This window comes from Calypte anna, chromosome 8 (assembly GCF_003957555.1).
Source record: "Calypte anna isolate BGI_N300 chromosome 8, bCalAnn1_v1.p, whole genome shotgun sequence".
NCBI lineage: Eukaryota > Metazoa > Chordata > Aves > Apodiformes > Trochilidae > Calypte > Calypte anna.
In genome coordinates, this window is record NC_044254.1 from 20,141,736 (window position 1) to 20,163,658 (window position 21,923).

The 21,923-nt window shown below is 42.6% G+C and overlaps 1 protein-coding gene across 5 annotated transcripts in view; it reads left to right on the forward strand.

Annotated features, from left to right (window-relative positions):
- The window catches only part of PTPRF (protein tyrosine phosphatase receptor type F), a 381,207-nt gene that overhangs the window by 271,514 nt on the left and 87,770 nt on the right, over positions 1-21,923 (forward strand). For all 5 annotated transcript variants that reach the window (XM_030454976.1, XM_030454978.1, XM_030454981.1 and 2 more), the window contains 2 exons: positions 1,287-1,475; positions 17,732-17,842. In XM_030454976.1, coding sequence (XP_030310836.1) covers positions 1,287-1,475; positions 17,732-17,842 — 300 coding nt within the window. The remainder of the gene's footprint in view (positions 1-1,286; positions 1,476-17,731; positions 17,843-21,923) is intronic.

Below are 21,923 nucleotides of genomic sequence, written 5' to 3' on the forward strand. Positions count from 1 at the left end.
TAGCCACCACAGGCTGTGTTTGTGCTGCAGGTGTGGCAATACAAGTAGAAGAAAGCACCTGAGGTGGCCTATTGCTAGTATCTTCCTGTCAGGAGTGAGGGATATGGTTACAGATGTGTGATGATAGCAGGAAAAATCAGATTGCAGCAAGTTCAGACTCCTCTGGGAGTTGGGAAGATGCTGAGGTCTTGTTTGTTTAAAGACTGCTGGGAGTTAGGAGCCTTGCAGGATTGGATTTGCCAAAGGTTTGCTTAAGTTCCTTTAAAACAGGGAGAAAAAGAAACATTCTGAAAATAATTGAGTTTCTGGTGCTTTAAAAGCTTCTTAAGGTTCTTCAAGTTCTTTTTTTCCGTGGAAGTATGTCCTTTTGATTGCAGTTCAGGCTTAGCAGAGTACAGTACATCTTGCCACAGAATGAGTAAATGAGCTCTGTTCTGCAGCTGCTATTGAATGACGATGTTGGAGCATGCCTTGGCTTATCAGTGAAGGCTGCCTAATGTATTTCACCCAGCCTACCTGAGCGTGCTCTGCAGCAGCAAACACAATTAACTATTTTTGTACCTGCTGTATAAATGGTTTCAGAAGTTATGTGGGAGCTTCATTTCATAGCATTTCAGTAAGACATGCCAGAGCGTGCACTGGCCATTTCTCGCACACCTCTGTTGCTCTCTGCAGCCCAGAAAATGCACCAGGAGCTTGTCACAGCAGTCTTGCAATGCAGCTTACGAGCAGAGTGTGGCTCATTAGCTTTACATTCATTAGTTTCTAAAAGCTTTCTGAATCAGATTTGGGGGCACAAGGAAGAGATTTACAGTCCATCCTACCCGTGTGACAGAATGTTCCCCGCCAGAAAAAGAGAAAATGGGCCTCTCTGGACCATTCTAAGGGATTTTATTGTTTAGCTGTTGTTTTTCAAGATGCCTCAAACTATTTGGCTCTGTGTTTGTCTGTTATCTTCAACTCAGTCCTCCTACAAAAAGGCAAATACCTGCTTTTACTGAATTATTAACAACAATAGATGGAGCTTACGTATCAATGAAAATTATGGACGTTTCCCAAGGCAATTGATTTAAACGTAGTTAAATTTAGTGGAAGCTTCTATTGGTGTAATGAATGCTCATTATAGAGCCTAATGTGCTTTGAGGGCTTGAAAACCTTCTCAGTGGGGAAGTCAGACTGCTGTTTTCCAGCAGAGGCACAGATGCTGCACTGCTGTCACTACAACCATATCCCATCGCGACGCCTGAACACCCCTCTTTAACCTTGTGTGGTTTTATCTCTTGCAGAAGACCACCTCCCAGCTGGCTTCCCCACCATTGACATGGGCCCACAGCTGAAGGTGGTAGAAAAGGCCCGCACAGCCACAATGCTCTGTGCTGCCAGTGGTAACCCTGATCCTGAAATCTCCTGGTTCAAGGACTTCCTTCCTGTTGACACTGCAACCAGCAATGGGCGAATCAAGCAGCTCCGCTCGGGTAAGGTAGCAATGCAAGTAAGCCTTCCCTACCTCCTCACTCTTACTCCCTTTTCTCTTTACATCCTGCTATTATGTTTTTTCCCCTGAAATACAACTCCAAACCTAAATGTCAGTTTGATTTGAGCTGGTTTCTTTTACAAGATAAAAACAGGTTTTTGGAGCTGATCCTCTCTAGTAGGATATCATGTCTTGTTAATGGAGACATTAGAATGGACATACCTTTTGGAACATCACCTGGATTCCTTCTTCAGTAGACTGGTCTTGACATTGCCCCAAATCCTTGCTAGGCTCAGACATTTCACTACCAACTCAACAAGTCTCAGATATTTTTAATAGGAGCACAGCTGCAAATCAGGACAATAAGATATTGGTTGAGATTTTACAACCAGTGGTTCATGTACTGTTTTACTCCTTACATAGATTAAGCAAGATAATTCTCCGATTTTTGTTGAGATACTTATCATCCTATGTGACACCCCGAGAACAAAGAAAAATCCAACAAGCAAAAGTTCTGCAGATTTCAAAGGAAGGTGGACACACTTTTGAAATATACCTTTTCATTTTGATTTTTGATTGATAAGCCAAATACTTTTGAAATACAGATGGTTAGTTCCTGTGTGTGGCTAAGAATGCACTCGTTTTAGCAGGGAACTCTTGTTTGTCTGCTGTGCTGTTTGGTCTCCCAGGACTGTAAGGCCCATTAGAGAATTAAAGAAAATAAAACTGCTTTATTCACTGATGAAGTGCAGCTCTCCAGAGTGAATTTCAGTGGCTGTTTAACAATGCACAGTAGCAATACACAGCAGCTTTTGACTCCGGCAAAAAGCTCACAGTACTCTACACAAATTCCAAAAGGGTACAGGAGCTGTGACAACTTTGGTCCGGAAAGGAAGGTGTCACATTTAAATAAGAGACAGACTGCCCTGCCTGGCCACAGTGTATCTCTGGGCACGTGATAGCCTTTTGTTATGAGTTATGCTGCCAGGTCAACACCATCTTCCTCCTAGCAAGGTGAACATCTTGACACATTTCTTCATAGCAGGAGCCCTCTGCATAAATCTGACGATGCTTGGATGATAAGAAGTAGGCTTGTACCTGGGGGAGTGGGTAATGAGACATCACTCTCATCAAAAATAGAACCCAGCCTGACACTCCCGATCCCACCTTGATGTACCAGTGAGTGCTAATTATACTAATGCATTTATAGCTTATGAAATTTCCCACTGACCTTTAGCTTATCTCTCCCACAACATGGTTTAATCTTGATCTGTTTGTGCTGAAAGAAAATATCACACTTGTTAATTATTCTGAGAAGCTTTAGGAAGCAGCAATAGGAAAGTGCACATGGATGTGTTTCACTTCATAGCTAACTAAATCAGCATCAGAAATCACCATAAATGAGCAGCAAGGAGCTTCTAATGCACTTGCTGTACATTCTTCAGCCTCCTTTTCACAGGTACTTGGCTGCCTCTCTACCAGCTGCTTCACAAGTTTAGCCAAATAGAAAGTTTAAAAACAAACTGGTAAACCCTGCCACTGCATCCAAGTTTTGCTTCCTATTCTCTGTTCAGCAACATCTCAATTGAACATTTCACCTGGGATACAAACTCTAGAGCTGGCTGCTTGTTGAAGACACAGTAATTACCAAGGGAGGTGTCAAGGGAACCTTTTAGAAATCAATGAGCAGCACACAGACTCACAGAAGAAATTGATTAGCTTTTTAATGTAGTGAGGGAGGCTTCCACAGTTCGATGCCAGAGACTTCCAAATATGAGTAAAGTTTTATTTTCAGGGATCTGGTATTGCAATGCCAAGATTTACCAAGGCTCTTCTCCACTTTTGGCATAAGTAGGGATCAAGAAATTTATCACTTTTCATGGGCCAGAGGTTCAAGCCCTGCTTGCTCTTGTGGCTTTTTCTTGTGTTTGTAGTTGATATAAAATAGGGTCTGCACTTCAAAGTTCCTGAGTCCCACTTACCTGACTGCAGTCACCCTGTGTGAGTGATACAATGGGTTGGGCAGTCTCTGATCCATTCTGCAAGGTGCTAATTGAGCTCTCCAGTGCTACACCATAGTGAGCCAGAGTTGTTTTTTCAAAGAAAAGTGTATTTAAATAGATCCCTCATTATATGGGAGAGTTTAATAGTTTGCAAAGTCTCTGCTCCATTAAGATCATATCTTACAGCCAGCCTGGTATATCTGCATGAATGTCAGTTTATACTATCTCAACTAAATATATGCTCATTTAATTTCATTAAATTAAAACCCAATAAAAGCTAAGACAGATGTAATATAGTCACAATAGCTACAGCATAGTGTGAGCCCAATATTGTGTATATGGAGTGTCTGACCTTCAGTGAATACATATATATTATTATTCAGATGTACTAAAAATAGGTCATAAAGGTCAAAGCAGCTTTGGAGTCTGACTTGGAGAGGGGGCTGAGGGGTGATTTCATTTCTCCAGGCTTCTAGTGCAGAATAAATAGGTAGAAGTAAAGAAGCAGCATGTTTTGGGAAAGGTGCTCTCTTCTGACATTCAAAGTTATGCAGGCTGGCAGTGCTCTGGGGGCTTCAGGCAGGTCTTTGAGCTTACATATAATCAGATCATGTGCCCAAGGGGCTCAGAACATCAGTTTCTACAGGTCTGTTCATCTTCTGTCAAGGTACTAGAGAGTTTGTGGTCTAAGAAAACTAAACGTTGTCTGAGGCTATTTTAACCCCAGAGGGATGGTCTCTTTGTCAGGAGCAAATATACAGTTTATAAATCTGCCCTTTATCCTACTGCTCCTTGTTTACTAATTACGCCTCTGTGTGTGTATATGCAATTTTCTCATTAAACCTTCTATCAGTTAGCATAACTCTTTACATTTAGAGGACTTTTTTCCCCTTTCTCCCCAGTGCACAGCTCTTTCCTCTCAAGTAATGCTTAATTCTTTTTAAAGTCCAGCTCTTGGATAGTTTTTTCCAGTATATGTTGGGCTAATTGCTCTTGAGATGAGAGAAAAAATAAATACAGATTTTCATGTCCATTATCACAGATCAAGGTAAAATCAAGGTCTCTAAGCTCATGCTGGTTGCAGCAAACTTCTGCCTTGGTCATCTTGCTAATACTTCCCACCTCTTGTGTAGAAGATGCTTTTCTGCAACTGCAGAGACTCAGGACATCTTCTTGTTCTCCCCCAGGGTGCAGAGCTTCAGTCATTGCCTCTCTGTCCCTAGCACAGGAGCTAAGGCTGAGAAACATTCTCAACGTGCTAAGTCATTTAAAACCTTTTTCACTGAACTGATTTAAAAACAGTTTGAACGCTGTAGTATTGCAGGTGATGTAGATGTGAGTTTTGGAGGCAATGGTCGGTGCTGCACTTCTAACCATGTTTTAAAATTATTGACGATGTGGCAGAAGCTCTCAATATAGATCAGATTGTACTAATCCTTCGAAGTTCTTCTGTAAAGATTCTGGGATCACAAGCTCCTGAAGATTTCAAAGCAACTCTGGTGGTATTTATACTCTCAAAGCTCTTGAAGGCTTCCATTGAGTTTCACAGCTGAAGAATTTCTCTTCCACCTTTCTCTTCAACAAACTTAGGAACAAAATGTCAAGTTAGAATAAATAACTATTCTGAATGTTGACATACAGCTATCTTTACCATGTAAGGAAACTCCAGAAATTCAGAGAGCATTGTCATCTTTCCTCTTCTAAAGAACGTTGTCTTTATACAAGTACTGCTCTCTTTTAAACACCATCAATTAACTGAGTTATGAAACTATGCCCCAGACCCTACTGTGACTTTCAGCCAAGTATCAGCAAGAGCTCTACAGGTGAATTTAAGTCACTCTCTGGAAAAGTGTAGGTGCCTCTAACAAAGAAGGAGTGGAAGCCAGCTCACCAGATTATCTTGCTACATTTATACTCTCATAGTGAGCTCCGAGTGTTTTCATTTTAGTCTCAATCTTATAGGTAGAAGCACTACTTATTTGGAAACAAAAGGAATATCCACCATGCACTGAACAAACTTTCAAAAAGAAGTGGTGCCTGTCCCAGTGAAATGGCAGTGACAGCCATATCCTGCTTCACTGGTAACAGCCAACAGTCAGTACCCAAGAGAAGATATTCAGCTCCTTGAAAGAAATAGCTTTGAATCCAGACATCAGATGGGCATCAACTTGGGACAGGGTGTGGAAGGCCAATACAAAAGAGTGAGGACTGGGTAGTAATAGCCAAAAGGACCAGGGAACACACACAAGGATGGATGCTGCCTCAGAACAGATGAGGGTCAAAGCAGTATCATGGCCAGTCAGTTGACAGCTGAAGTTTTATGTCCTGGAAGAACCTATACTGCACATCTGGATCTTGCTGTATGAGACACGCACAGCAGTGATGGGATACACACAGACTCCATGTGTATGGCAAATAGTGAGTCTCTTCTGTAGAACTTTAACTTCTAAAAATAGCTTCCCCTAAAACTATGTTAGGAAGTAGCTGAAAGCACTATCAGAGTTCTCTAGGATTCGGTGTTGCCCTAATGCCCTGTTGCAACCAGCAAGAACCTTGGTTTCTCTGATGTTGCTTTTGAGCAATTTTTGGTGGCTTATATTCCTACAAGGAAGTAGTATGTTGGTAAGTCCACAGTGAGTTTGTGTCAGCACACTCTGGGAAATACTGACATAAATAATCCCATGGGGTTTTCCAGTGTATCATTCTCTGGTTTGCCTTGATTCTGGCACCTGGCTGTTAGCTTGCAGTACATAGAGGATGTCAGGGTCAGCATCCATTCCTCACTGAAGTGAATGTATGGGGTGTCTGTTATCATGAAGGGGAAATAAATTCTCCTCCCTTACTATCATTTCAGATCTTTCAAACACAAGGAATTGGGTCAGAGGTTTGATCTTTGGGTGCCCTTTGCATAAAGTGGCCTGGTGATCACAGGGCACAAGTTGGACTCAGTAACCATTCAAATGGTGGCACCTCTGTCACTTGATGGACTCGATTATGTTGGCACTCTGTAGCCTATATGGTGTGATTTGGTCCCTTTGAGGCACAACCTGAGAGGAAAACAGCCAGAGATCATTGTCATATGATGTGAAGGACAACCAGAAACTTTTTTTTTTCTTTCTGCATCAGGAAATTTGAGGTCCAAAAGAAAAGCCTTATGCATTCTTTGTAGAGGTCCAAAAGAAAAACCTTGTGCATTCTTTGTAATGGTGTCCTCTCGGTGAAGAGTTAATGTCTTAACTTTGAAAAGGTGAGAGAGACCCAGAACAAACACTGTGCTAAATACAGCAAGCCGCTGTGCTACTCCCACAAGTGTTGGCTTACATTCAGAAGCCAGGAGGATTGGGATTTAACACAGGAAAAAATGAGCTGGTCACACTTACATTTGAGGGAATCCTACTCAAGTACGCGGTTGCTCCTAGAGCTCTTTGTATACAACTGCATATTAGAGGAAGGGTTTAGCCTCTGCAGGGAGCAGATTTAAAGATTTGCTGCAAATCTTTTAAGTTCTAGGACAGAACAACAAACCCTATTTCAGCCAGATGAGAGAGAGAAGGAAGTCCTGTTTTCTGCCCCCTGGGCTTGTGCTCAAAGCCATTGCACCATTCCCTTCAGAAGTGATGCACTGTGGCTTTTCTTAACTCTGGGTATTGTGGAAGGGAGTGAAGGGACATGAGATGAGGGAGACCCTAGACAAAACAGGAGAAATATATCACTTGGCAAACTTTCCAAATAGGCAAAGAGAAATAACCCTGTTTTCCATGGCTGTGCTATTCCATGCGAGTATCTTTGGGTGTAACTGTTCTGTCAAGGGCAGTGGTAGTTAGCAAGACAGATAACTAAGCAGCAGATTTATTATTGCAAGAGAGAGATTACCCACAACTTCAGTCACTGCAAGATTTTTCCTGATGCTTCAGTCATGTGTGAATAGAAAGCATCAGAAAATATAACCAGATATAAAGTTAAAATGGAGTAATGTCATCTTGGCAGAGGAAAATGCTAAAATGAGTAGTTTGAATTGCTGTTCCTGCTTAGAGAAAGGACTCTGCCTAAAGGAAGAGTAGTTAGGAAAGAAAAAGAATAAATATTGTAATTACTTTTTAAGAGGCAACTTAAACATGCTTAAAATATGCCTTCTTTGTATTTACAGAAATTCTTTTCTGTCTTTCTTTCCCATTGGGTGATCATTGTTGTGGATAATGGAATGAGCTGTAAATCTGAGATACACGACACTCTTGTATGCGTACTGGTATTTATTAATCAATACACTGAACATGATTTGACACATTGTGTCCTGTTTAACCCTGTTTTTCTGTCTGTTTAAACTCCTCAGTTTTCTTTGGTAAGTGCTTGGTATTCAGATCGTACAAATCTGCATAAAACCAACACATACCATGAACTGCCTACAGATTCGATCTGCATGAATCTCTCCCTTATACTAACAGCCTTCATATGTGCAAAATAAGACCAAGGGGACAAAAGTGGGTTTTAGAAGGGTTCCCTGCAAATTTACCCAGCTGGAGTATCTCCCCTTCAATCATGCCTCATTATTGATTGTGTGCTGAACTCCAGACACTGGCCAGTGGATCTTCCACTTGATAAACACATTGACCTCAGAAAAGAAACCTTTATAGATCATTGCAACAGGATAACTGAACCTCACTCCCAGAGAAGCCCTCCTTATAAGATACTCTTCATTATAGCATGTAAAATTATCTCCAGTGCCTTATAAAGAGGGTAGGGATTCCTTTCTACAGCTAACATCCAAATTAGTCAGGAGCAAGAGAAGTCTGGCTAGCAAGCCATTGTTACATTACCAGAAACTACTTCATTTTGAAGTATTTCTGTATATGAAGTTAATTCTGCATGACGCCAATTTCTTTGCCAGAGGGAACCTGATGCGAGGCTTATGAGAATGCAGAGAATGTCTCAAAAATTGTTACACTCTCCCCTTAGCTCAATTTCTTTAAGCGAGCAGATTTTGTCCCACTGGTCATTCTAACCTTGAAGCAAAATTGCACCTAGTGCCCGCAACCATGCGCTTTCTACCCCTCCTGCCCAGCACACTCACGGTCACACAGCCCCCAGGATACCCCCTCCTTGTTCTGTATGAGGAATGAAGGGGCACTGCACCATCTTCTCAACACGTCCTCCATCTCAACTGCTTGAACAGTGGTATGGGTGAATGCAAGTGAAGAGGCCAGCCAGAAATGCCACCTCGGTGGCCTATTTTGGCCCCCAGTCATGAGGGTGATGGCTTTAATGGCAAGATGCAGGGCTGGATGCTGCACTCCTGGAAGCAATGAGCTTTACTAATGTCCTGAGAGTGTCACTCTGACTTCTATTGCACATCAGTTTCTTTTTGTTTATTCCTGTCGCGCTAATACAAATTCTAGCTTTAAAGACTTTCTGCTTTTTAGTTATAATTTTCTTCCTTTCCTCTTTGTACTAATGCTTCTCTCTAATCTTATTTGCATTCAAATTACCTCACCAGGTGGTACACCGATCAGAGGTAAGAATGCTGAAATGTGCCTCCAATTGTCATGTCACTCCATCTCCTGTCTGCCTTGTCCCTTCTCCTCCAGTGTCGCTCATCTCCAGCTTTTACTCTCAGCCCTAACTCTGCCAGCGCTCTCGCTCATCTGCACTCTCCCACTAGTATGTTTATTTTGGTTGGTTTTTAGTGTGATTTCTTGTAGACTCATCCATTGCAATTTTGCACTGTTGAAAAGGGGTTATTCAGCGGAAAGTTTGCAAACTGGAAAATGGTCCCTGGCCTCTGCCATGAGAGGCTCGACGTCTCCTCCAAGTCTCTGAACTTCCTCTTGTAGTTGTGTCCTCTGAGGTTTTGTGTCTAGGGGGGCTTAGATGGGCTGCTTTGGTGTAAGGATAAGGAGGTAACATTTTCACAAGAGAACAGTCAAATTCTTCTCTGCTGCTGCAGACAGGCATGAAACTGATCAGAAAGAAATAAATTCTTGGAAGTTTGAGCAAATCTGGCTCTGGGATAATGAGCACCTTTGTTTGCTGTCCTCATGTTTGCCTTTCAAGTGTGCTAACCCTCTAATATGGCAGCAGAGTGGAGAACCACTGCCCCAGACCCCCCTTTCTGAGCCGGACATGCCAATGTTGCTTTCCAGCACAAAGATTTATTTTCAATAGATGAATCAGAAGCACATCTGACTGGTTTAAACCTTCATTAATTAAACCCACCCCTGACTTGACAGCCCAGTGTGCACAGTCCCTGGCTAGTTTTCATAGCCTGTATGCACCAGTAATGACATTCCAATTGGAGTGTTGTCTTTTCTAGCCTAAGCACTCAAAGCTGTCCCTTTAGATTAACTTTAGAGTGTTAATCAGTGTTACATGCTAAGGCCATTTTGAATTCTCTTGTGATTTTAGTGACCCCTGTTTACTGACCCCTGGATTTCAAAACAGAATGACTGCTGCCTACAAATCTACACAACCTCATTCATTCAGTTTCCCCCCTTCTCCCTTTTTCTCCCTCTTTTCCCTGAATCACTGCTGAAAGATAATAGTCTGACTCTTTGGAACTGGTTCTGTTGCTGGGGTTAATGTTTTCAGCTCCTGTTAAGTGGTTTTAGAATAAATGTGAATTGGCGTTTTATGCGTATTTGCATTAAGTTGCCTCTGTAGCAAATCTGGGTCAGGGAAAAAGACTGCAAACCTTATTTTGATATGAATGGGCTTATATATCTGTCATTCCTCCCTTTGGAATGCTGGAGATTGACAGCTGTGATGTTACAAGCTCCTTAAACTATTTCTTCATCTTCTATTTCTACTGCAAATCCTAAAATGAAATGACAGATTGAATGCTAAGTAGCTGAGCACTCTGAGCTCCAGCCATGCATACTGAGCATGCAGCCATCCCAGGGCCTCCCCGTGTGCTCGCTGCATGCCCACCCTGTCTGATGACATTAGTGACTCAGCACCAGAACCTTGTGGATGCTTCATAAGTCCTGCTTGGGAACCAAACACATTTCTGTGAAAAGAACTCTCCATCTCATGAAACATAAGTTCCCTGCACCCCCACCCCCCTTTCCACCCCCGTTTGAGTCCTGATGAGGTATTTTAAGAATGTTCTTGACATTATTTAAAATATACGTGTCCTGTTTGAATGTCAAAGATGACATTTCTGTGAGAGCAAACAGAAGCCACGTGCTGCTCTCTGGCTTCTCCCAGAGGATTTCTGTCAGCCTAATGCCTTTTATTTAAAATGGAGGTCACTGAATTTCTAAAGATAACAACAGATTAGATGAAAGTGCTTTTATGATGGTGAGGTTGTGTCCATGTAGAAGTGACTGTTCTGCCATGTTCTATACCCAGCTGCACTCTTGTTCCTCATTAAGGTAAGTTTGATGCTTTGGAATCCATTAATTTGGTCTGAAAGGAAGGGTGAAATAATGATTCTTAATAAATCCTTTTGGAAATAATATTTGGGGGTGGAAAGGGAGGTTTTGGGTTGGTACAATTGCTGCTGTTACTGTGTCACTAGGAGTTGAGTGTCTTGTGTACTCTGAAGGTTCAAGCACTACTCAAGGGCTTTGTGCTGGAGCAGTGGAAAACGCACTCGCAGGGAGCATCATGTGGTCAGCAGGAGAACAACCCAAGAAATTCTACCATACACCCCTTCAAACAGATTTTTCTCTCTAAACACCTTGTTTGACCTTACCCCTCCAAATTTGGTTCTTTCTGTCCAGATATTTCTGTCTTCCCTGAAATGGGAGGAGCTCCCTCCAGGGACTGCCCCAGATAATAATTTAATCTTTAAATCCCTATTTGCTCATCAGAATGACATGGAGCTGGCAGATGCTCATCAGATTAGGCAATAACTGGCTTTTTACAGTGACCCACCAGTAGTATCAGCAAGTTCACATTTAAGCAAGTTCTGTCCCATTCTTATTTCCCAAGTAAAATAGATGATGTTCATTTCCAGCATTTCTCTGGAATTGAACTCGTTCAACCTTTTGTGAAACCTGGCTGCGTTTTCCTGCCCCAGGCTGTAAGAGAGAGAAGAGCACTGTTGTGTTTCTGGTGAGTGCTGGACTGAACAGGCATTAGATCGGATGCACATGAGGAGGTAAAGAAATGCCATCATCTCAGGCATCTTCCCTCTCCAGTCAGATTTATTTGTTACTTTTCTGTCACCAGTGGAAATATCTGAGGTTCCTGTACATAAGAGTAGTTTTTACCTGCAGACATCAGCATAGCAGAGGTCTGTCTGAATTACCTTTAGATCAGCTCATTTGGGTGTCAGAAGCTCTGTCTGAGAAGCCAGGTAAACACCCGCACCAACTTCTGGTAGAGCTGCAGCTAAGCCTTTTCCAGTCTTGAGCAGACTGGTTTAAATATAGCTGCAGTATTTTGATGCTATCCTGCGAGCTAGAGCATAAAGTTATCCAAAGAGATTAGAAGAAGCTAAAAGAATTTTGCTGTCTCTTTTTGAGTAAGTGTTTGTACATTTGATTGCACTTTGTATATGATAGGATTTTCTTGAGCTTTTTGAGTAACACACAGAGAGGGAAAAAAAAGAGACAGTAAAACATTTTAAAATTAGAAGATATGCTTTCAGGAGCAGACAGCATCGGGTGGAGGTTGGGTGGGGTGGTGCTTGGAAATGCTTGTAATGCCATGTTTCTTACTGTTGGGATTCAGATTGACTCATGTCCCTTTACAAGCACATAGAGGCGTTACTGTGCATTTGACAGTGCTGTAGTTTTGCTTCAGATGCCAAGTCCCCTGAGATTTCCTGTGGCTGCTGATGAGAGATCAAGAGCATCCTGAAACTCCGCTGTATAAGAGGAGACCTCTTGCTGCTGAGCACATTGGGTCTTTTCCCTCTCTGCCCGAGCCCAGCTCAGTGGCAGCAGTTGGGTGCTCTCAGCAGCTGCTTGTGCTGCACAGGAGAGTGATTTCTAAGCACCACCACCATCCAGAGCGGGCGCCTTGCCAATCACCAGACTCTCGGGCATAATGACCATAATGAACACTAACAATGAAAATATATTTGTATGTACCTTGTTTTGCATAATTGTCATTGCTGATGGCTGGTGGAGGCTAGGTACCATTCTCTTTAACAGCTGAGAGCTGTTGCTGTTTAAAATTACAAAAAATTAGTGAAGATAGGAAATGCTAATTTGCATTATTAGTGATTCTTGCATGGGTTTGGTGTCTTTCAGGTTTTCACAAGTCCCATGGCAAGTGTTGGTTATCTTGGGCAGCAGCCAGGGTGTCAAACTGTGTCTCTTTCTCTACCTTGTTCACATTTATGGGTCCTTGTTTGGTCTGGGCTTGCATCTGTCCCTGCTCCATAGCTCTCTAGATTTTATTTGGAAGATTCCTCTCCTCTGGGAGGGAATTTTTAGCAGAATGGGAATGGGGCCCTGAGCACTGGCTGAAGGGGTGCTTAAGAATACTGCTTCAGGTAAAGTCAGGCAGTTTTCATGTGGAGGAAGCTGGTGGGAGGCAGGGGGAGAGGGAAGAGTTTGGGGTAGCCGTGTTCTGTAGTGTGGAGGGTATGCAAAATTTGCCTGCTCCCTGAAAGGAAGGGCCCTGGTGAGGTAGCTGGCTTCATTAACATCTGCATTGCAAGTCCTTTCCGGTGCTGTGCTGTGACTGCAGCCTGGTTTCTCTGACTCCTGGGTACTTAGAGGAGCATTTCATTCCATGTCTGGTTTTATGACTAGGGCAAAAGGTCAGTGCCCATCTCTGAGCCAGGGGAACTGAGGCTGTGAATGACCTGCTGGAAAAATGGAGCTGCTCCCACTGCTGTGGCTGCAGCTCCGACCTAAATAAATATGGAAGAGTGTCACCCCAGGAGCTGCCATGTATAGCTCTGTGTGTTGCTGTCTGGGAGAAAGAGCACAAGCAGCTGATGATGGAGCAGGATTTCAGAGATCCATTTGTATGGCAGCTGAGATCTTTTGTCACTTAAAGGAGAGAGTGACAAGCCCTCTGTGGCACAACAGTACACAGCATTGCCAAGAAGAGGAACTTACCAGGATCTACCTTCCCTGTGCTCTGTGCAATGCACTTTTTAAACGTTTCTTTTAACTATGTCACTGCAACTAATGATTCTGCCTCAGCACAAGTATATCTGAGTAGATAAGTATCTTGGAGAGCTGCTAATGGGGCTTCTGTCTGTGCCCAAATTTAAAGAGGGGGGGGAGGTAAAAAAAAAAAATGTAGGAGAGGAGGGAGGGAAGGAACTGGTGAGGATATAACAGCACAAAGTAAAGAACCTGTAAGGTTGTGTCAATCAGCCAGGCTGTCACCTACCCTCATCCCCAGAAAGCTTTTCCTTGTCACCATTCTCACTAGAGAGCAGCCAGGAGTTTTTCTCAGGATCTGTCAGGTCTCTGATAAGGTGAGATGTGTTACCAGGATCTGAGCCACAGGTGAGGTTGATGTGGAATTGCAGTGTGGTGAGGAATATCTGCCCCTCTTGTGCTGGAGCCCTGCTGTGATTCAGAGTGCTTAGGAGGCAGTAGGGGCTGAGTAGTGCTCAGCAGGGAGAGGTTTTTCTCTGATGAACATGTGTTGCTCCAAAGTCCCATGAGCTCCCAAACCAGCTGTTCACTGCACCTCTGTGTGCACATAGGCACATCTTGATGGTAGAAGGTCCTTGTGCATCCACCGAAGCTGTGGATTGCAGTGCACACTGGGACTCAGCCATGCAAACAAGGACAAGACAGCTGACACAGGAGCACTGGAGGAGCCCATATGAGAAGTCTGCAGTAACATCCTGTGTGAACAAGACCTTACTCAGCAACTTGTGCAACATAAATCCCAACGTAATGAATAAAAGTAAATCAGCCTTCCGAGCCCTGGTTTGCAGAGGCACAGAAGATCATAAGATGAGATGTTGACAGGGTAAGAATAGAAACTGGGTCTTTTGCACTTGTCAAAGGGTCTTTAGGTGCAGCTCCCATGGACTTCAGGGAGAGTTCTTCTTTACCTGTAGCTCCCTGTGTCCTGTCCAGCCAAGATGTGAACCCTCCAAGAGAGTCAGCTATTGCCTTTCTCTGGAATGACTGAATGAGGGCCTGAAGCATTTTACACCTAGGGAATTTTTGTTAAGGGTCACATGCATTTATGTCTGAGCTTCCTAACTTTATTCATAAATCTCTGTATCCTGAGATACCCTACACTTTCCTATCCATCACAGAGTTGTAGATTGTCCTTCAAGAAAACCCCTATAGTCCTGCTCATTACCCACTCATCAATTTACCATGATCCTTCCACTTTCTGCTAGGTGTCAGCTATACTCTGGGATCTTTATGTTTGCCTAATGATGATTTATTGTAGTAACTGTTTTCTCTCTGGTTCAGTTGAGAGGTTTACATGAACTTCCTTCAGCTTTCTGGGTTTTCTTGCTCTTGAGTGCCATGGTTTGAACAGTCATGCCAACACAGACAAAACCAGAATCCCTTACCCCAAGTCCCAGAGTAGTTTGCAGGCAGTTGCTGATGCATGTTACATGATTATAGTGTGATTCTAAAAACCTGCCCACACTGGCTGCAGAACTTACAGGCAATAAGAGCACCTATTCTCAATCTCTCCTCTGTGACCATTTTCATAGAATCATAGAATATGCTGAGTTGGGAGGGACTCATCGGGACCATCAATTCCAGCTCCTGTCCCAGTGTAAAGCACCCCCAGAATCACACTATGTGTCTGAGAGCATAATCCAGTTTTCTTCATTCTTTTCTGTTTTCCTCTTCTGTCTCCAGCACTGATGTTGAGGTCCCTAGAGATTTGACTAACCAACATTTAAGAGGCATGCTGATTGCAAGTATAAAGGGTATAAGTAACAGTGGTATGTATTAAATGGTTAAAGGGGCATATAAAAAACGTATGTGTTCTCGGCAGAATTATCTAGGAATCTTATTTTTTTTTCTGCTGATACCACTGCCTGTCACCTGAAGCTGGCTTTGCTTTCATCCCAGCCAGCTGATGAGAGCTAAAGGCTAAATAAAAATTAGGGTCTTCTTCTGGGTGATGATATCCACTCTTTTGTTTTGTGTTTCTTTTTTAAAATGTGGGTATGGTTTGCAGCTTTCCCCAGCCCAGCTTAAGGCAAGTGCTCAGAATGGACTCTGCAGCACATGCACAGAGAAATGAGCAGGGGATAATATATGGTGAGTTCCAGGAAAATCTTCCTGATAGCATAACCAGGCCGTGGCATCAATGCCTTGAAGAAGTGGTGAAAGATGTATCACTTGGCACATTCAAAATAGGATTGGACAGAACACAAGTACATTTACAACAGGGAGCAATCCTGCCCTGGCCTCCAGGGATGCACAAGATAATCTAATAGGTCTTTTTTGTTTGTAGATTCTCTGGTTCTCTGTGTCTTGTCAATATTGAGAAGCTTCTTCCTGCTCTGCTGCTTGTCATGGTGCTGTCTGCTTGAAGATGTTTTTCCCAGACAGCATGCAGAAATTCAGTTTTTTCCCTGAATTAAGCAACATTGCTCTGTAGGCTTTGGCCTGTGGGTGTCCAGAGAGTGCTGTGCTAGGGAAAGCTGGCAGCTCCTTATGTTAGTAGGTGGGAAGACTTCTGCAACCAAGTGCTTTCTGTCTAGCTGAAGCCTCATTTCCAGCACTAATGCAACAATAGGGAGGGCTCTGTACATCATTTTTATTATATGGCAGAACGTAGGGAAGTTCATTTTTCCCCATGACATATAGACTTAAGCTACAGTCTCAATTTATCCTTCTAAATAATGGAGGTGGCAGTGGTTGATCCACATTAGTTTTTCTTCTGTTCTGATGATATGAAAAACTGAGTTTGACCTCTGCAGCTTGAACCAGCAAGAAGAGGGAAGGCAATTTCACCAGCTATTCTCAGTGTCGCTCTCAGTGGTCGTTTTGAGCCGTGGCAGGCAGAAATGAGTTCCAATCCTTATAGGCAAAGGGGTTAATATTTTCTTTTAGTTCAGTATATGGTTTGTGAGCAGAGTTCCCTTCTTACAGGCGATCCTAAGCAGCAGAATCTGAACACTTGGAGGCACTTTAAAAATCATTCCCACATTGCCTGGGGGAAACAGGCTGAGCACCAGCCACGGCAGTGTCTGGCCAGCGGCCACACTCTCCTGCAGTGCCAGCTTGCTGTCATCTGTCCTGCTTCTTTCTTTCTGTGTCTCCGTCTTATAGTCTGCATATGGAGCCCGGTCAGGGGAGTTCAGACATGACCAGTTTTGCAGTCGTCTGTGCTAGACAAGAAGTTGGATGAAAGACCAGCCTCCCAAGCCAAGTGCTGCTGGATACCAGTGAAATAGACGAAGCAGATGAGAGAAAACCACCCTAGGACAGAGCTCACTGCTCCATCATAGGCAGTCCAGAGGTTCCCCACTTGAAATGTTACTCTGTGTGCTCTGGCAATTGTTGCAATTATTTGGATGTAACCCTCCTGCAACTGGAACTTCAGGGATGGGGATCAAATCATGTCCCAAGGAAGTGTAGTCTGGGCTAAGCAACTGTTCCTGACACAAAGCTGGAGGAGCAGGCACTGTGGGACAAAGGGAGGGTGGCTTTCATGTGAGCACCATGTAGCAAATGGGTGTATTGCTTTGGTGTATATCTTTGATGTCTCAGACTGAGTTTCTAATCTTTTTGTATCATGTACAATGAAATCCAAAAGGACATGGAGATCACTGATGTGGAGAAAGTTGACAAAAGACGAAGTGTTATCTCGGAAGAATATGTCTGTTAGAAAGAGGGGTGATGAGATGGGAGAGATGGGATTCTGCCAGTTTTTGCAGGAAGATCACAATTTGTTGAGTGCTTGCTAGGCTTCATGTGCGTCAGATAAGAAACAAACAGCTACAGTTAGTGTGCTTTGTGCTTGGCTGTTTTGATTAAAGCCTTATAAAGGGTCTTTTTATTAGGCAGGAGTCACATGCAAAACTGTAAGTAATAGGTGTGTATGTATATGATTTTTCCTTTATTGAAACAATGAATATAAGTGGTTGGGGTGGTGGGAAATACATCAATAACTGGTTCCCTGTACATTTAAAAAATAGCAACAATCAATTTCATAAGCTTCTGACAGCAGACTTGTACCTTATGGCTGCATGCTGGTACCCTGTGGGTCCAGGGAACAACATCACGACATATTTATCCAGGAAGATGCTTTAAAAGTGTGGGGCATGGCCTTCCTCTTCTGAGGCTAGCTGTTCAACTACCAGATTTGCCATAACCTGAATTGTCTGTGTCATCTTGTTTGTGTACAGGAGCTCTGCAAATAGAGAACAGCGAGGAGTCAGACCAAGGCAAATACGAATGTGTTGCAACCAACAGTGCAGGAACCCGATACTCTGCCCCAGCAAACCTTTATGTTCGAGGTAAGAGCAGTTTCCACCAAAGGGGTTCACTCTCCTCCTGCCCAAAAGGCTCCGTGACTTTCAGGAAAGGAGTGTGTTCCCTACCTTAGTGCCCTGATGGCACCTTGTGGTTTGTGTGATGTGGCCTTTTGCTCAAAAAAGTGCACAAGATCTTTGATCAACATTGGGTTCGACTCACATCTGGAAATCTGTTTTTGCTGGTTTTATGGTGTTATGTAAATTGTTGAAATATGGGAAGAATTGGAATTCCTTTCCCTTGACCTCCTTAACTTTGTGTCATGGTTATTTTAATTGGGATTGAGAAGTACTTAATTTTCTTAGTATAAACTAACCTTTGGTGGAGTAGCATAAAATCAGTCATACGTTGATGAGTGAGAGGTGCTCAGCTATAGCTGAGCTGATACCTGGGCCTCTGCTTTGGGTTGTGTATCTTTAAAAACTGAACAGCTTTTTTGCATTGTCCTAATCCATCTTACATGCATTAGTGATTGATCCTCTGAGTATTAACTGCTCACACTGGGAACCTGCTGGAAATTATCTGCAATTCATGTAAAGTGATTTTTCTAATGGTTATGCTATGTTGCTGATTTAAAACTGTTTTCAACGTACCAGAATAACTAGGTTTTACATTAGGGCAGTTTTTCTTTCTCTACATAAAAGGTGTTTGAGTTAGCTTGAAGAGTAGAAAGGGCTAAATTCCCTGTACACTTTCTGTTAATCTCAGCAAGAAAAAATATGCTGCTTCATATGAACTGTATAACCAGAGCCACTGGCATGGAACTCCTGGGAAATGTAGTTGTGGATTTTCCCAAGAAGAGAAAGAAGATTCTTGTGCTGATGGAACCCATTGTTTTTTAGGAAGTTAAAACCAGATTTTATTTCCGTATAATAAAGCAACTATCTAATAATAAAATCTCATCTTCTTTTCTTCTTTCCTCTGTTCCGAAGAAAGAAAATGCAGTCTTAAATCTGTATGTTCAATGGTCAATATGGAAAGAGGACATGAGAATGATTAAGTCTTCACATGTTGTGTGTTTCCTTCTAGAGGTGGCTTCTGGCATTGTTCTCTTTGCTTATTCTGGGGGACTGCTTTTTTATTTTGCAGCATAATTTGGATTAAAAGAGTCTTTGGAAGACTGAAGTATCCAATTAAGCATATTCAGAAGATGAAGCTGTATCTATGCAGAGGAATCACTCATTTCACTCTCATAGTGTAATTATGGATGATTTTAAACTCCCTGTATTCTTTCAAGTTCATTTTTCAGGCAAGCTGTACTAAAACTTATCCCAGATTGTCACTTTGTGCTCTTGAGGGAAAGGATCCTAGTTACCAGACTGGCTGTTGTTGCATAGGTTTGTGTGGATGCCCAGCAGTTTTGGTACAGTATTTGGGATGCTTTTGCTTCCTGTGGCATGCTCAGACTCTCAGTGTCCTGTTTTCCATCGAGGTGTGGCTGAAAAAAGGCACAGGAACTCCAAGAGGTAGAAAAACCTCTATTTAACAACTTTCCAATTTCTTTCTAATGAACACTTTATTCAGAAAGTGAAACCCGTAGGACTAAGGATTGTACTGAATTTTGCACTTGGCTTGCTGCTCAGCAAGGTTCAGCTGCCCTGTTTAGGCGATGGTCTGCGCATGTGAGAAGATCCTGGCCTTCACCAAAGAAAGCATGTTCTTAGACATAGGCTTTGCTGATAACCATCATTTTCTTACACATAAGTTTTTGAAACAAGCCTTTTACTGCACATAATCTTTACAATGTCAGTCTCCAACCTGTGTGATCCTGATAAAGATTTGCTGTATATTTAAGACAGGATGGTCCATAAATTATTATCAGATGAAATTCACTGTGCATACTGTCCTAGCTGGTATTTGTGCTTACAGTTTCTGGTAGCAGATGTTATAAAAAAAAAATCTCACTGTTACAATATTAGTTAATGACTTCAAAAAGTTATTGACACCAAGAACAATACAGGCAATGAAAAAAAATGAAAATATATTACTTTTTCAAGTCTGGGATGCAGAATAAAAGAATCTCTGCTTTTTCTTCTTGTGATAGTCCTACAGTGTTCTCATTAGATGGATCAGTGACTTCCAGTAGGGTCTTCAGAGAGTGCCTGTATCTTTGCTAGAGATGACATTAATTAATGCTAAATTACAGTGGAAATTAAGTGTGTCAGCTGTACCACCACTGCATGGTGGTTTCATAATGATTGACCTCATTGTGGTGTGCACCCAAGAAGCCAGCCACATGGCTGAGTACTGAGCAGCAGTACTAATTTCCACCCTGGTACTTCTCAGGACTGCTTGTGCCTGCTCTCATTTACAGCCTATTGTTTTTTTAATAGTTCAAATGTTTGTTTGTCTCTAGACTCTGGGGGTTTATGTTTTTGATCATGTTCTCCCCTTTCCTAGCCTCCCAGGTAATCCTTTGTGAGTGTGCTAGAGAAAGCACAGGCTCATTAGCTTCTTTATCATACTTTTCATACTAACAAAGGAAGATACTGGCTGCTGAGGAGGAGTATCCAGGCACTGTTTAGGGCTTCCTATATCAATGAAAGAACAGGAGGAGGAAGGGGTAGGCTACGCCACTGTCTTGTCTCCAAATCCTTTAGAGCCAGTACTTCGGTACAGATGGACTTCATTAAAAGTTAAAACATTTCCACACCAGGGATTTGTAAAGGAAAATGGATGCATTTTCCTTGAAGCCAGTATTTTCATCTTGCTAAGTGTGCTGGAAAGCAACCCTCATAAGACTTCTGCTTCTGGACTGACGGGTCTATCTGTCTGCTGCTGCAGAGGCGGGATGAAGCTCGGGACCAGTGCTGGGATGGGAGCTGGCTGCCTCCCACTGCTGCTCCTCAGCCCTCCATGCACAGAGGGCTGCAGAAAACATCCAGACCATTAGAGGAGAAAAAACAGAGTGAAAGCAAGAATGAGGAGCATGCCAGAGAAAGCTGGCTATCTGGGGCTTTGCAGGGACTTGGAAGGGAGCACTGCATCATATTCCTGTTCTTCTCTTTCAGCACAAGCATGCTTTCAAATGCTGGTCTGGACGTTGTCATTACCAACATTAAGGAACACTCATGGTTGCATGTACAACATTACATCCTAACCATGATTAGATTTGGGTTTTGATGGTACTGCAGGGAGAAGAGAAGGGAATAGAAACGTATGGAAGATGTGATTGCTGTAATCCAGAGAGTTTACTGTCTAATTTAGCAGCAAAAAATCCAAGAAGTTGATTCAACACATGTAAGAAAATGATTTGAGAGGGCAGATTCAACCTGATGTGGGAAAAAACATAGGTGGTGTAATTTCTTTGTGCTCACTGGGAGGATAGTATAATTGCAATGATTGACCTATGCTGTTGTTTTTTTATGAACACATTTCACTCTTCATTTGCCTACAGCTTCAGGGACATCTGCACAAAGAGGAGCATTTTCAGCCATAAGCTTTGTTCTGCAAGATGCTTTTGAAGGTGGTGGCCTGTGTGGTGCTCCCCTCATCTTCCCTCCCCTTATTTGACTGTTCCCATATATGTGACAGGCTTTCTCTGCCTTTCTTTTTCTCTGCATGTACCATTATTTTTTCAGTGAAGCAGATGAGCAGGAAGACTGTTTATAAGAATATCCTTATTAATACACTACTGAGTTCACTAGGTGTGTTCCCCAGTGCTGCTTACAGCAGTGAGCAATGCAGATGCTGTTAGAATAGTACTTACTGGAGCACTGTCTGCATAATTCTCATCAAATGAGAAGTCTATTGCCTGGTTTTCAGTTCTTAAGTGCTGCTTTTCAGGCCATCAATGCATGGTCCAGTGGGGCAAGTGCAGTAGTTCCCTCACCCAAAATGCTATGTGTACTGCAGATAAGGCATCTGCACAGCTGATTTTAAAGGAAGATTATTTAAAACTGAATTGTCTTCTCTGTCCTCAAACTAGTAAATCAGACTGCAGTAAATAAAAACTGTGTTACTGCAAAAAAATCCATGCTCTCTGGATTTGCTTTTTGAAAAGCCAGGCTAGTGTTTCATCTGGCAGCAGGGAAGCTTGCTTGGAGTCTGAAGTTTTATTTGCCA